The sequence below is a fragment of the Nomascus leucogenys genome, chromosome 24 (assembly GCF_006542625.1).
Source record: "Nomascus leucogenys isolate Asia chromosome 24, Asia_NLE_v1, whole genome shotgun sequence".
Lineage (NCBI taxonomy): Eukaryota > Metazoa > Chordata > Mammalia > Primates > Hylobatidae > Nomascus > Nomascus leucogenys.
In genome coordinates, this window is record NC_044404.1 from 15620898 (window position 1) to 15636950 (window position 16053).

General features: G+C 49.9%; 1 protein-coding gene across 1 annotated transcript in view; it reads left to right on the forward strand.

Moving 5' to 3' along the window:
- Positions 1-16053, forward strand: part of FHAD1 (forkhead associated phosphopeptide binding domain 1) — a 144970-nt gene that overhangs the window by 120455 nt on the left and 8462 nt on the right. The window contains exons 25-29 of the mRNA XM_030805368.1: positions 3270-3399; positions 4359-4486; positions 8438-8533; positions 8967-9187; positions 9765-9930. Coding sequence (XP_030661228.1) covers positions 3270-3399; positions 4359-4486; positions 8438-8533; positions 8967-9187; positions 9765-9930 — 741 coding nt within the window. The remainder of the gene's footprint in view (positions 1-3269; positions 3400-4358; positions 4487-8437; positions 8534-8966; positions 9188-9764; positions 9931-16053) is intronic.

Consider the following 16053-nt stretch of genomic DNA (forward strand, 5'->3'; position numbering starts at 1 on the left):
TGCACGTCTGTTGGACTGGATTGTTGAACTGGGATGCCCTTGATTTTTAGTTTATATTATGTGGAAGGATTAGTGGAGGAGGATGGGGGAGGGAGACTGCAAGATAAAAGGGAAAATATATTTGTTCCTTCTTGGAATGGTTTTCCTCCCTCGGGCTCCTTCCTGCTTTCTAAGCCAGAGTGGGTCAGAGGGCTTAAGAGTTGTATGAGAAAGAATCTCCATCCTCTCCAAATAAATAAGTTCCAAGCAGAGCCGCAAGGAGGGGTCACGTGGAGCTCCTGGTACCCCTCAGGCCAAGCACAGGCTGTGATGCAGCCTCAATGCGTGGCTACCCCTACGCCCCCAAAACTCAGTATCTCCTGCCCCCTGCTATACACAGAGAGACAGAGAGAGAGGGAGAACATTCCAGGTTGTTTACTCCCAGGGCAAACACGCATCCTCAAGAGGTGACCGAGGCCAGTGTAGAGCCAACCCCAGCAGGGAACCAGCCACGCATCCTGTGAGCAGGCTGGAACCAGGGTCCGAGGACAAGCGAGGCCCTAATAAGCACAACCAGGATGGGCTGCCTCTCTCCCACAGCTGCTGAGCCCTGGCCCCAGCTTGCAAAGCCAGGGCAAGCTCCTTACTGCTCCTGTTTCTGACAGGCTCCGTATTTATTGAGTACCTACTGTGCTCAGACACAGTGCTGGGCCCTGGGAATAGCACAGTCTTCAAAGGAGATAGAGACTGCTCTCACAGAGCCTGTTGTCTGGGAGGAGAGACACAGAAATAAACAAGCCAAGAACAAGTAAAATGTCCAGTGGGAATAAGGGCTCTGAGGAACTGCACAGCAGGATTCAGAACAGAGTGACGTGGGGGGAGGGGGTGGTCAAGCGATCAGGTGGTCAGGGAGGCCTGTGCTGGAGGAGACCTGGAGCAGAGCTGGAAGGAAGGGAGGGAACGAGTGGTGGGGACATGGGGGTGGGGGTAGGGGACTGTCCCAGGAAGGCCTCAGAGGGCACTGTTGAGCCGCTTGTAGGAGGCCACGGGCCCTGTTCCCCTGGTGGCAGTGTGGCTAGCGCAGGGCCAGGGATGTGTCATATGGGCCTCTGATAAGCATTTGAACCATCAAAGGAGGAAGAACAAACAGATGTCTCCTTTGCTCTCCTCTGCGTTCTTTTCCTGGAGCACTTATCATTCTCCAGAATCAGAGTATTTGTGCGCCTGTCTGTCTGTTATCTGTCTGCCCCATAGAAAATGCACCCACAGCAGCAAGGGCTGGTCTGCCTGCTCCCTGATCTAGCCCTAGTGCCTAGAACAGTGTCCGGCATGCAGCCACTGCTGCCATTCAATAGATAGATGGGTAGGCAACTTTTAAAATAATTTTGGTTCACTTCGTACTACATATATATTATCTTCTGTATCTATAGCTCTCTATATATGTATATGTATATGTATATGCATGAAGTGAACCAAAACTGTTATTTTAAAAAGTATTATAAAAGAGCCAGATTGTCAATTTCTTCTCTTTCTTGCCAGTTTGACTGAAGCCTTTCCTGGCAACTCTATCTACAACTGAAAACTGTTCCCAACTTAATCCCACCCTGTTTCCCCACTTAATTTTCTCTTTACCATTTATAACTTCTACCTGATATTTTCACCTTGTTGTCTGTCTGCCCACATGAGGATGCAAAATCTATGACAACAGGGATGTTGCTGGGTTTAGCAACTACTGAATCCCCAGAGCCTAGAATAAGGCTTGGCACATAGAGGTGCTCAATAAATCGATGTGAGATGAATGAATGAATTTCTTACCCTAGAGAAGCATTGTTTAGCTCAGAGTTTATGAATGGACTTCAGGAGGTCTTGACCCTCTGGACGTTGTATGCAAATATTTGTGTCGATGCGAATTTTTCTGAAGGAAAAAACCCTGCATGCTTCCAAATCTTAAAAGGGTACATGACCCTTAAAAGATGAAAAAGACGACTGGGCACAGTGGCTCACACCTGTAATCCCAGCACTTTGGGAGGCCGAGGGAGGCGGATCACAAGGTCAGGAGTTTGAAACCAGCCTGGCCAACATGGTGAAACCCCATCTCTACTAACAATACACAAAAAATTAGCTGAGCCTGGTGGCATGCACCTGTAATCCCAGCTATTCAGGAGGCTGAGGCAGGAGAATCGCTTGAACCCGGGAGGCGGAGGTTGCAGTGAGCCGAGATCGCGCCACTGCACTCTAGCCTGGGCAACAGAGCAAGACTCTGTCAAAAAAAAAAAAAAAAAAAAAAAAGGTGAAAAAGACCTTTCTTTGTCTGTGCTCTTAGTAAACCCAACTCTAGGCTGGTTACAGTAGCTCATGCCTGTAATCCCAGCACCTTGGGAGGCAGAAGCAGGAGGATTGCTTGAGCTCAGGAGTTTGAGACCAGCGTGGGCAACAAAGCGACATCCTGTCTCTACAAAAAAATAGAGAAAAATTAGTCGGGCGTGGTGGCACACACTTGTAGTTCCAGCTACAGAGCTGGAAGGATCACTTGAGCCCAGAGGTAGAGGCTACAGTGAGCTGTGATCATGCCATTGCATTCCAGCCTGGGCAGCAGAGCAAGACCCAACAGAGCAAGATCCAAAAACCAAAACAAACAACAAACACACACACACACACACACACACACACACACACACACACAAACCCAACTCTACCTCAGCTGTTTAGGATGGTCCATCTGGGTCTAGTGGCTACCGTATTGGACAGTGCAGGTATAAAACATTCCCTTCACCACAGAAAGTTCCATGGGGTTCCAGAAGCTCCAAAGCCTCAGAGGAAGATTTTCATTTCTCCAGCCCAACCAAGAGCCAGTCTATCAAATCCCCCTAGCAAATATTAAATAATCATCCTTATCACCAGTTTAAAGAAAGTATCATGGGTTCTCATCTGAAAATGCCCCTCCAGGAGTAGAATTGGCTGTGATCGTTCAGAAACAAGACCCGCATGACAGCAAATGGAAACCCAGGCATAGAACAGTATTAGAAGAAAATATAAAACGTGGAGTGGGAGCGTGGAGGGGGTCTTTTATTTATAGTAATGCTAAATAAGAAAGTTGGAAGTCTTCCTACATGTGACCCGATATTTGAGATGAAAAATGTAAATTCTATCTCTGCTGAAGCCCTACTGCTATTTTTCCAAAGGTTCTAAGTGACTGGGTTCCTCTATACATGAATTGTTCACGTTTCTGTGAATGTAAGAGAAATCTTCTAATCCCTGATCAACTGCTGCCCGCCCCATTCTGCCCACAGCAGCAATCCTTCAGCGATCTAGGGGTCAAGTGCAAAGGGTCCCGGCACGAGGAGGTCATTCAGCATCAGAAAAAGGCCTTATCTGAACTTCGAGCGCGAGTTAAAGAACTCGAGAAGGCGCTCTCACCAGGTAAGTCTCCTTCTTCCTAGTCAGAGCAGTGGACCCCAGACTCGGGCTCACTTTGGGGAGTGACCAGTTTGCCAGGACTACCGTGTTTTATCTGCATCATCCCAGAACTCAGAGGATGTTGTAATACACAAAAAGATGGGCAGACCATGATCTCAGAGTCAAGTGCAGGCCTTGATATTAAATAAATAGAATTTCATGCATAACTCACTATTGTACTTTTTTTTTTTTTTTTTGAGACAGAGTCTCACTCTGTCACCCAGCGTGGAGTGCAGTGGCACATTCTTGCCTCACTGCAACCTTCGCCTCCCAGGTTCTAGTGATTCTCCTGCCTCAGCCTCCCTAGTATCTAGGACTACAGGAACTAGCCACCACACTGGGCCAATTTTTATATTTTAGTAGAGACAGGATTTCACCATATTGGCCAGGCTGGTCTTGAACTCCTGACCTTGTGATCCACCCGCCTCAGCCTCCCAAAGGGCTGAGATTATAGGCGAGAGCCACCACACCCAGCCTACTTTTTCTTAATTCATGGTGGCTGGGTGAGAACTTTGTCATGGATGAATACTGTCTAAGGATCAATGTTGGAGAACCACTTAGAGTACCCTCTTTAGAGGGGATAGGACTCTCCTAAGACTTGGGGCCCACTGCAGGCTGGGGCACTGGTCTAGGACCTGGAAGCCTGGGTTCAAGTTCCATCTTGGTTCCATGGCTGAAGGACCTTAGCAAAGTCCACCCTCAATGGCCTCAGCGCTGATACCTATGTGGCTGCAGCCTCCTATGAGCCGGGTGACCTTGGCCAGGTCATTTAATCTCTCTAGGCCTGTGTCCTCATCTGCCACGGGAGGTTGTAAGGATTCAAGCAGGCCTGTGTAAGTGTCCTGTAAATAGTTGCTATGGTTATTACATGAAATAACTTCTTCCTGAGCCTTTCTTTTGAGTCTACTTTATTTCTTTTGTAGATCATAAAGACCACCAGAATGAATCATTTCTAGATTTAAAGAACCTCAGCATGGAAAACAATGTCCAGAAAATACTACTGGATGCAAAACCGGATTTGCCAACTCTCTCAAGAATAGAGATCCTAGCGGTAACCAAAGAAAATTATCTCTGCTGTGACTGGCATGTGGAGAGGAGGGGCCTGAGGGCAGACACTAGCTGCATTCCCTGGCACAGCCATACATGTCAGTGGTTTGGGGCTGGCTGCTGTCTATACTCACTAGCTGGTGCCCCGACCATACCTGTTGTCCAGGGTTTGCACAGAAAGGTAGCCTTCCACTTGTGCACAGTATGGTTCGGCGTGGCATCGACATTGGGCCACATTAATCACTGACGCATGGCGGGCCCCCTTTCCAGATTATGTATGATATTCTTTTTTATATATATTTATTTATTTATTTTTATTTTTATTTTTTTGAGACAGAGTCTCACTCTGTCACCCAGGCTGGAGTGCAGTGGCATTATCTTGGCTCACTGCAAGCTCTGCCTCCCAGGTTCACACCATTCTCCTGCCTCAGCGTCCTGAGTAGCTGGGACTGCAGGCACCCGCCACCACACCCGGCTAATTTTTTGTATTTTTAGTAGAGACAGGGTTTCACCGTGTTAGCCAGGATGGTCTCGATCTCCTGACCTCATGATCCGCCCGCCTCGGCCTCCCAAAATGCTGGGATGACAGGGGTGAGCCACCGCACCCAGCTGATCACGTGTGATATTCGGTAGAACATGTTCAGCAGACTAATAGATCATGTTATGCCATGAGTTTGGCCGAAGTTTGCTTTTCCTGTCACCTGAAAAACACAAACATATAAAAGGCAGGAGAAGGGAGCCGTGATTCAGAGCACACAAGTTCCTAGAGTCAGAGGGTCCTGTGTCCAGATCCGAGCTCTGCAAGCTGTGCGACCTTGGGCAAGGCTCTTGACCTTTCTGGGACTCCATTTCCCAGCTGTAAAATGATGACGAAAATACTGAAGGAGATAATTCTGGAAAGTGCTTAGCCTAGTGCCTGGCTCAGAGGAAAAAATAAATGACAGATGTTATTATTAAATATTATTTAAATAGGCCAGGTGTGGTGGCTCACACCCATCATCCCACCACTTCGTGAGGCCAAGAGAAGAGGATCGCTTGAGGTCAGGAGCTTGAGACCAGCCTGGGAAACATAGCGAGACCCCATCTCTATAAAAAAATTAAAAATACATTAGTCAGGCATGGTGCCAGGCACCTGCAGTCCTGGCTACTCAGGAGGCTGACATGGGAAGATCGCTTGAGCTCAGGAGTTTGAGGCTACAGTGAGCTGTGATCGTGCCGCTGCTCTCCAGTGGGGATGATAGGATTTCCAGAAGTGATTTGATTGTGCAGTTGCAGGTGCCTTTTTACCCTAAATGGATGTTTGGGCATTTGATGGACACGTGACAGGTCAGCATCTGTCACAGGACCTGCCGAGGGCACGTGTGCTGCTGCAGCTGGATCCACACCACACAGGCTTCTAGAAGAAATAATGAGGCTATCCTACATTCTCTCAGCAGTTTTTCTGGGCATTCGCGAGAGTCCAGGAAGAGGGTCTTTGGAAATGAGCTGGTTTTCTAGAGAAAATCAAACCCTGCTTCCCTGAGGGTGGGAGTGGAGGGACAGCCTCCAGGTTGGGATCAGTTTGATTCCCAGCCTGACCCGCTCCCAAGACAGGACTTCCCCTCGGCAGTGCTCCAGTCCCACCACAGACTGACCCGCTCCCAGGACAGGCCTTCCCCTCCGCAGGGCCTCAGTCCCACCACGGACACCACACAGCAGGAAACCTCTCCACTCTCTCAAAAGTCCTCAATCTTCTGACACAACACTGGCAGCAATTCACATTAAGAGAAGGGGGCCAAGTGCAGCGGCTCATGCCTGTAATCCCAGCACTTTGGGAGGCCGAGGCAGGCAGATCACTTTGAGCTCAGGAGTTCAAGACCAGCCTGGGCAACATGGCGAGACCCTGTCTCTACAAAAAATTAGCCAGGCATTGGTGGCTCATGCCTGTAGTCCCAGCTACTCAGGAGGCTGAGGCTAGAGAATCACTTGAGCCCAGGAAGTGGAGGCTGCAGTGAGCCAAGATCACCTGACTGCACTCTGGCCTGGGTGACAGAATGAGACTCTGTCTCAAAAAAAAAAAAAAAAAGAAGAAACAAGAGAAGGAGCAGGAGGAAGAACAGCTGGCATTTACTGAGTGCTTACTGTGTACCAGGCATTGAGCAAAGCCCTTCACATGTGTTATTTCATTTAATCCACACAGCAGCCTGGATCAGTTAACCATTGTTATCCCCATTTTACAGATAAGAAAAATTAAGACTTCAGGCCAGGCACAGTGGCTCGCGCCTATAATCCCAACACTTTGGGAGGCCCAGGCAGGCACATCACTTGAGGCGAGAAGTTCGAGACCAGCCTGGCCAACATGGCAATACCCCATCTCTGCTAAAAGTACAAAACTTAGCCAGGCATGTTGGTGCACATCCGTGCTCAGGCACAAGAATCACTTGAACCCAGGAGGCAGAGGTTGCAGTGAACCAACATCGCACCACTGCACTCCAGCCTGGGCGACAGAGTGAAACTGTCAAAAAAAAGAAAGAAAGAAAGAAAAGAAAAGAAAGAAAAAGAAAAATTAAGGCTTCAGAAGGTCAAGCACCTCACCCAAGGTCACAAAGATAATGAATGACAGAGCCAGGACTGTGTGTCTGGAGGTCCGCCTCTTGCAGTCTGCTGGTCTGCAGAGAAGGAGGTCGGGATGGTGTGATCGAACCTGCAGCCCAGACTCTTCCTTAGGTCACCCTCCCTCTGGACTCCTGCAAGCTGCAGGAAAAGAGAGGGGATTCTGAAGGGGAGTGCAGAGGATGTGGCTCAGGGAGCTAGAGACACCAAGCTGCATTTTAGGTTCTTTTTGTAGCAAAACTGCCCGATTTATTGTCATCTTTAAATACCTGCTTTATTCTCATCTCATAGATAGATAAATGTGTCCACTCTTAATATAGACAAACATGTCACACTTACCTATCACAGTCATCTTTAGGCTTTTAGATTTTTGTGAATGGGCTTTTTGTTTTTGTTTTTTTTTAATCTCCCAGGTTTAGTGTAGAGCCAGTAAATGCTGCAAGCTGACATGCTGTTGGTGTTCGTGGCAAGCACTTAAAACCCAATTTAGTTGTGAGGGGATGTATGGGGGTTGTCCGTGGCCTCCAGACTCCCCTCTTGGCCTGGTGGCTTTTCTATGCCTTTGGCTGGGGCTTTCAGCAAGCAGCTGGCTGAGCAGGGTCTTAGCAGGTGCACAGCTGTCTCCTCTCTGGAAAGGGTCTGAAGTGATGCTCACCCACCATCTGCATCATCTCTGGAAAGGGTCGGAAATGAGCGTCCAGTTTCCGCTGCATGAAAATGGCATTCCTTTAATAAAAGGAGGGGGGATATTTTCTATTTAACCTGCATTCATTCATTTGACAAACATGCCCACTCTGTGCCAGGCGCCATGCTGGGCACAAGGAGGGGGAGAGTGAGCAACCAGCAACACCGTCCCTGCTTCTATGGCACTCTCGTCTGGACCAGGGTTTCCAGGCCTTAGCACTGTTTATATTTTAGGGCCCCACAATCTGGCGCGGTTTGTGGGGGGATGTGTGGATGTCTAGTAGCATCTTTGCTCTCTGCCCCCTAGATGCTGGTAGCACTCCCCGCCTACAGTTGTGACAATCAAAAATGTGTCCAAACACTGCCAAATGGCCCAGGGGAGGGGACAAAACCACCCCAGTTGAGAACCACTGTTCTAGAGGGAAGACAGGCGGTGATCAAAGAACAAGACAAGTGATGTATAATTACAGAGACTTCAAAGGCAGAATCATTGTCTGAAGGGTAGGAATACGATTATAAGAAAGCAGTTGACAAAAGAATCAGACGGAATGATCAGGACGTGGACTGAAAATCAACTCTCTTGAGTTAATCTTCGGTAATCACACAGTGCTTTAGCTTCCAGTCCTAGAAAGTAATAATGGAATGTCAAGAGAGGCCTTTCATTTCTTTCTGATTTCAGCCTCAGAATGGCCTTTGCAACTCAAGGTTCAGCTCAGCCATGGAGAAGTCAGGGAAGATGGATGTGGCTGAGGCTTTAGAGCTCAGTGAAAAGCTGGTACGTACATCCAGCATCCAAGCTGCTCCTATCCAAAGCCTGGGTCCCCTGCAGTTAGTGTTAAACACAGGATAGTTTAAATGTCAACCTCACATGCCCATTTAGTTGCTCTAATAACTCTGCAAGACCTACCTGCTCTCCCAGCATGGGTCAGGAATCACATAGCCAAATTCCTTGAAAAACTGGGTGGTTAGAGTGAAGTGTTTGTATCTGTTGTCATTTTTCACCCCCGGTTCTCAAAAAAGGCATAGCGTAAATGGATGTGGGAGAAATGAAAGTCATGCTGAAAGCCCCAGTTGCACTCCTTTCAAAGCATGTGTGTGTTCTCTGCAATTGCAGAAAGTGAATGAAACAGAATTAGACATTGGCCTCCTTAAAGCGGCCACCAGCGGCCTCGGGTAATGCCTCTTATGCACCAACGTTTTCCTTGTAGTACCTGGATATGAGCCAAACCCTCGGAAGTCTGATGAACATCAAGAATATGTCAGGCCATGTGTCCATGAAATACCTCTCCCGCCAGGAGAGGGAGAAGGTCAACCAGCTTCGACAAAGGGACCTCGACCTGGTGTTTGATAAGATCACCCAACTCAAGAACCAGCTGGAGAGGAAAGAGGAGCTGTTGAGAGGATATGAAAAGGACGTTGAACAGCTCAGGTACCTCGGCACCCCCACGTCCCCATGGAAATGCCCGGGCCTCCCTTCTCCTGTCTAAACTCAGGCTAGCAGCAGACCCCTAGGCCTGGGACAGGAGGACAGAGACCCGAGTGTGGAATACCTACAGTGTCAGAAGGGGAACAGGGAGGGCACTGACTAGGCCTGGTAGAGGGAATTCTGTCCCTGAGATCACGGCTGCAGAAGTGCACGGTTTCCCCATTCTGTGAACTATTTTCTATGCAAGCTGCACCTCTTGCGACCCTTGACTTACGGTTTCCCACTTGTGTAGCATTGACAGCTCCGTCACATTTTCAAAAGTCACGGTTCCCCGCTCCCCAGGAACTCGGGAGGGGCTGGTAGCACGTCCTTTATCCCCTCCCGCTGCACACATTCAGCTCAATGAATGGCTCATTCTGCTCTCTGTACCCCAAATCTTCGTCATGCTCTCCTGCTTGTGATGACATTCCTGAGTGAGCCCCCACTGTGGATGTATTTTGAGAGACTTCCGGGTCTGGCACATTGATGATGATTGGGAAAGATAAGGGAGAAAGAGACGCCATCTCTCCTGTGCACCCAGGCGGAGCAAAGTGTCCATTGAGATGTACCAGTCGCAGGTGGCAAAGCTGGAGGATGATGTCTACAAAGAGGCCGAAGAGAAGGCCCTGCTGAAGGAGGCCCTGGAGCGCATGGAGCACCAGCTGTGCCAGGAGAAGAGGATCAACAGGGCCATCCGGCAGCAGAAGGTAAGGCGCTGCTGCCCAGGGCAGAACCTCCCAGGCTGCCCTGCAGCTCCCATTAACAACGGCCAAGGGAGGTCCCTGGAGGATCCAGGTAGCACAGAACGCATGGATGGATGCAAAGGGAGGCGACTGGATAGCTTTTGCATCAGACAGACCTAGATTTAGACCAGGGCTCTACCGCTTACTGTGTGACCTTAGATAGGTTTCTTAACCTTTCTGAGACTCATGGTGCTCATCTGTATTTTTTTTAATGGTGGTTGTTATTCATATTTATGTCAATCTGCCAGGTGCTAGGGATACATAAGCTCTCAGAGAGTAGAGATTTGGAGTCACTATTCTGAGTGCCTGGCATGCAGTAGACACCCAGTAAATATTTGATGAATGGATGGATGGAAGGACAGACAGGTTGATTGATGGACAGGTGGAAGAATAGATGGCCTGAGGAGTATACAGGTGGATGGGCAGATGGATGTCCTCGAAGAACGTATCCCTTAGTGTGGAACAGAGAGCTGACTTCAGGTGGATTTCATAGCTGAAGGGTGTCGAGGCTGTGCAGTCCAGGAAGGGCACTCAGCCTGGTTAGAACATGCAGGGAGGGCCTGCCAAAGCCACAATACCGCCAGTGACCACAAAGGAAAGCTGGAGCTTGCGCACCAAAGGGATGAGAGGGTGGACATTCCCGGCTGAAGGAGCCGCAGAGGAAAGGTGTGAGGATGAGATTTGCTCCCTGGCACAGAGTTGGAAATAGCACTGGCTTGAGAAACTGAGATTCTAATCTCAGGCTGGTGACCCAGCGAGAATGGGTCCCCCTCCCACCACACACACACACACACACACACACACATGCACGCACACACACATGCACGCGCACACACGCACACACACACACACCCTGGTATCTCATCTGTATCATGGTACAGGAGTCAGCCGGTCCTGGGCTCAAATCCCCGCACTTATTAACTGTGCGACCTTGTGCAGGTCTCTTCGCCTCTCTGAGCCTTGCTTTCATCATTAGTAAATGGGAGCTTCCAGCCCCTGCCTTGCAGGCAGATGGTGAGGATGAAAGAATGCAGGCATCCCTCGCTATTGCTGTCCACTCTCACTGTCGTCAGACCTCGGGAGCCAAGTGCTTTCAGATGGTGAGGGTGCTTGTCCCGTCTCTGAAGCACCTGCCCAGGGCCTGGCACCAGCCGGTGGACACTGCCTTCCCCATGCTGCCCATGACCCATGCTGCCCGTGACCCATGCATGTGGTCTCCTGGGTGAGTCCTGCCTCAGACCCGGTAGGGTCTACACAATGGAAAGTTTCCCCAAAGCAAGTCACACATGAGCAGCACCCGGGTGGCTTCCAAAGCTCCCTGAAAGCTGGCAGAGGGGCTTTCCTGTCTGCTTTGCAGTTGACATATTCATCATCCACTCCTGCAGTCCACAAGGCACTGGAACAGTGACTTCTAAATAGAGCCAGACTCTCCCTTTCCTTCACTCTTGCCTAAGGTGGAGCAGATCCCAAGGCTGGGGTTAGGCAAGTCAGGGAAAGAACCACAGCCACCATCTCTTCATGACCGTCTCCAGGCCAGGGACTGGGCTCATCTGAGCTTTGCAGCCGTGATAGGGCTTATTAATGCCTCTAATAGCCCTGCCTGGTACGATGATCCCTATTTTACAGATGAGGAAACTGCGCCTCAGAGAGTTAAGAGACGCCCAGGTGCACGTAGTGGCTGGTAAGGAGGGCTGGGACCTGACCCCAGATCCCTCTGACCCTGGTTCTCCTGCTCTCTGCAGGGTTGGCCCTGAGTCCCCTCCTTGTAACTGTCAGCTTTTATGTGTGTGTGCATTCTTGTGTGCATGTGTGTGCACGTGTGTACCATGTGCATGAGGGTTTGCCTGTGTGTGACGCTATGTGTGTGTGTTTGTGTGTGTTGCCTGCCTGAGCTCAGAGAGAGCCAAACCCCCAGAGAAGGGTGCCCCCTCCACCAACCAGGTGAGCTCCTTGCAGAGGCCTGGCCTTCATCCCACAAACCTTGCAGACCACAGGCTCCCTGGCTTGCAGCCCCCAAAAATGAAGGCAGCGCCCTGCTCTGGACGTGGCCTTTCCAGCACTCACCACTCTGAATTAAACATCACAGGCCCCCATCTGCACATGTCGTGGGGCTGCCTCGGGCAGAGGACGGTCTCCTTTCACGTTGTGCCATGCCAGGGAGATCTGGGCAGCAACAGAATCCTGAGATGTCCTTTGATGTGCCCACAGGAGAGTTCGCTCCTTCCCAAGGCAGCGTCCCCCAGGGCTTGGCAGGCCAGGCCCACAGCAGAGACACCAAACCACAGAATGGGACGGCAGAGGGCCCTAAAAAGCCCATTGTCATGCACTGGCTGAAAATGAAAGAAAACCTGCAGATTTACATAATCAGTCCACATGCATTATTCATGGCCTCCCTACGCACACACAATGCGGGCTGGCCAGCCTTCCACAGAGCAGGAGGAGGAAGGTCCGAAGTGGCCAAGCCAAACCTGTGTCAGGGTCCCCAGCTGGAGCTGGGAATTTTCAAATTCATGGAATTCACAATATAGGGAAAGATTTGATAGGAAGTAGAGCCACAATCACAGCAAGGCTGATGGTATTATTTACGGAGCACTTGCTGTCAGGAGCACCCCACAGGGCTCGGCCCGCCCTCACCTCACGTCAGCCTGCAGGGAGGGCTGCCGGGCGTCTGCCCACTGAGAAGGGAAACTGAGGAGGTCGGAGGGCAGTGTCACCTGGCTACTCAGCTACAGAAACGGGACCTCAGCGACCTCCGATCCCGGCCCTCCCAGCCCATCCACTCATCTACCCCATTCCTTTCCAGGGTGCACCCCGCCTACTCCATCACCATTTCTCTCAGGGTTCATCCACAGGCTCAGTTTGCATTTAAGGTTTGTGACTAACATGTCATCAGAAACTCCTGTTTGTCAAGGGAGAAAAAAGGGGGAAAATCTTTTTTTTTTTCTTGCTGTTCAAGAGTTTGACAACATCAGAGAAAACGGTTTTTTTTCAGTGTTGCAAGATTCAGAAGGGAACCTGTATACATCTGTTTGGGCAGCAGCTGCTTCCTAGGAGTAGATTTTCATTAAATGAAAGTTAAAGGAAAGTAGAATTCCTTTAAGTTTCACACCTAACATTTTCACAAGGAGTCGATTTTTTTCCAAGTCTCCTGTATAAAATCTCAGCGCCCCTTCATAAAGATGGAACAGTTGAGGCTCTGGGAAACGAAATTACTCACCTTGAGTTTCAGAACTACCCGCCCCCAACACACAGACAACCACTGTAGTTTTAACACTTGAACATCTCTTCACTGAGCAGAACTTTCCAGAGTCAAAAGTCATACTTCCAGCTGAGCAGGGTACCTCATGTCTGTAATATCAGAACTTTGGGAGGCTGAGGCAGGAGGATCACTTGAGACCAGCCTGGGCAACATAGCAAGACACCACCTCTGAAAATAAAAATAAACCAATTAGCCAGGTATGGCACCACACACCTGTAATCTCAGCTACTTGGGAGGCTAAGACAGGAGGATCAATTGAGCCTAGTAGTTTGGGGCTGCAGTAAGCTATGATCGCACCACTGCCCTCCAGCCTGGACGACACAGCAAGACCTTGTCTCTTTTAAAACAGAAAAAAGGCATAGTTCTATACTAATACCTCTGGCTGTGCAAATCAGACCTGACATAAAATGCTGGGAAAAACCTCAGTGCTGGTCATTCACAGAGAACCTCATGGTCATCAGCCTCCTGACTCTGGGATGCCCTGGGTCCACAGCTCCCTGCAGTGACAGTGTGACAGTGACACTGGCCCAGGCTGTGCCCAATCTAGTCCACTTCCCACATCACTAAACAAGGTGGCAGAGTTTCTCCGAGATAAGAGGCAGACTTTGGAGTCCAACAGATAGGGCTTAGGGTTCAAGCCCACCTCGGTCCCTGAGTGACCCTCAGTAGGTAACTTTACCTCTGTCACAGGTTTCTCAACAACAGCAACAATAACGGTAACAACAGGACCTGCCTCGTGGGGTGGTTAAATGGTGTGATGCCGGCTCGGTTACTCGGTTACTGTGGGGAAGAGAAAAGGCCACTCGGGGGCGGGGGCAGTGCCTGCATCGCTTCCAATGAGCTTCCTGCCCGCTGGCGAGTCCTGCAGACCCCGAGACTTTTTCCTGGGTCCTCCTAGAGCCGGCAGCGCCTTTGTAAAGCTGTCTTTTCTATTTAGTGAATACAACTAGGGCTACAGCCAAGAAACAGCCGATACTTTTCGTGAATGGGTTAAGACTGGAATTTTCAATAGGAACATTTTAAATGCACAGAAGTTGCCCTTGGAGAAGGATGCAAGCCCGTTCTTTGGCCTTTATTAGGACTTGAGTGTGAGAACCACTGAAATGCACTAGCTGCTTCTGGCTGAGGAGCAGCCCAGCTCCTGTTCCGGGCTCCAGCCAATCCTCCCCAAGGGGCTTGGCCACAGCTTTGCCGAGTGGTCTCAGCTGGGCTGGAGCCCCTAACCTTCCCTCTGCATTATGAGCTCAAGTCCCTCATCTTTAAGATGAAAATAAAAATGTGCCTAACTCACAGGAGTCAATCCCGTGAAGGCACGCATATAAAACCCTCAGCAAACACGACCTCTCCATCATGCTCTTTTCTCTTTTTCTTTTTCTTTTTTTGTTTTGTTTTTTTGTTTGTTTGTTTGAGACAGAGTCTCACTCTGTTGCCCAGGCTGGAGTGCAGTAGCACAATCTTGGCTCACTGCAACCTCTGCCTCCCAGGCTCAAATGATCCTCCCACCTCAGCCGCCCAAGTAGCTGGGATTACAAGGCACCCGCCACCACACCCGGCTTATTTTTGTATTTTTTTAGTAGAGAGTTTTGCCATGTTGCCCAGGCTAATCTGGAGCTCCGGGGCGCAAGTGATCTGCCCACGTTGGCCTCCCAAAGTGCTGGGATTATAGGCGTGAGCCACCACACTCGGCCATCGTATCAGTACTGTTTTATACATCATCATATCAGTAGTATTTTATTTAACTCACTATTTCCCAAGATCTTCTTGGGCCCAGGAATTTTCAAGATCCTGGTTTCCTCAGCGCCACTATGTGTTTTTGACCAAAAAGTAGAAATTGGTAGATGTGTGGGATGAGAATGGGATGGGGGTTTGGGGGTGGTAACCTCGCGCCCTCACCAGGATGGAAAAGTAAAATGTGGCTAGAGTGGTGCAGTGTGTGGATAGAAGATGGCTCAAGAAAAAGACACCAGGCTGGGTGCGGCGGCTCATGCCTGTAATCCAAACACTTTGGGAGGCCGAGGCAGAAGGATGACTTGAGGCCAGGAGTTTGAGACCAGCCTGGGCAACATAGCATGACCCCCATCTCTACAAAAAATAAAAATTTAGCTGGGCATGGTGACTCACACCTGTAATCCCAGCACTTTGGGAGGCTGATGGAGGATGGCTTGAGCCCATGAGTTGGTGACCATCCTGGGCAATATGGCAAAACCCCATCTCTACTAAAAATTTTTAAAAAATTAGCTGAGTGTGGTGGTGCATGCCCGTAGTCCCAGCTACTTGGGAGACTGAGGTGGGAGGATTGCTTGAGCCTAGGAGGTTGAGGTTACAGTGAGCCATGGTCGTGCCACTGCACTCCAGCCTGTGTGACAGAGTGAGACCCTGTCTCAAATAAAAAAGAAAGAGACTCCCCCGCAGTGATCCCCTGTCTTCTGCCCACCTATCTCAGTGAGTCCCAGCGTCTCCTAGAAACCTCAGAGGCCTGTCACAGATTGGAACAGGTAAGGACACACTAAGGTTAGCACTCTCTTGCTAACCTGATACTTTTCACTCAGGAAAGTGTAGAGGAGCACGAACCGAGAAACGCAAAAGAATCGACACCTTGCAACTGTGCCTTCAAAGAGAAAGACAGGCAGGTATGGGAGGTGTTCTGATGTTGCAGACACGCAGTAGAGATAGTCTCAACTGGGGGTAAGAGCTCGTGGCGTGCAAATGCCTCCACGCGCTGCCCCACCTCCCTCCCTCCCTTCCCTCCCCAGCCCCTGCCCCACCTCCCTCCCTCCCTTCCCTCCCCAGCCCCTGCCTCACCTCCCTCCCTCCCTTCCCTCCCCAGC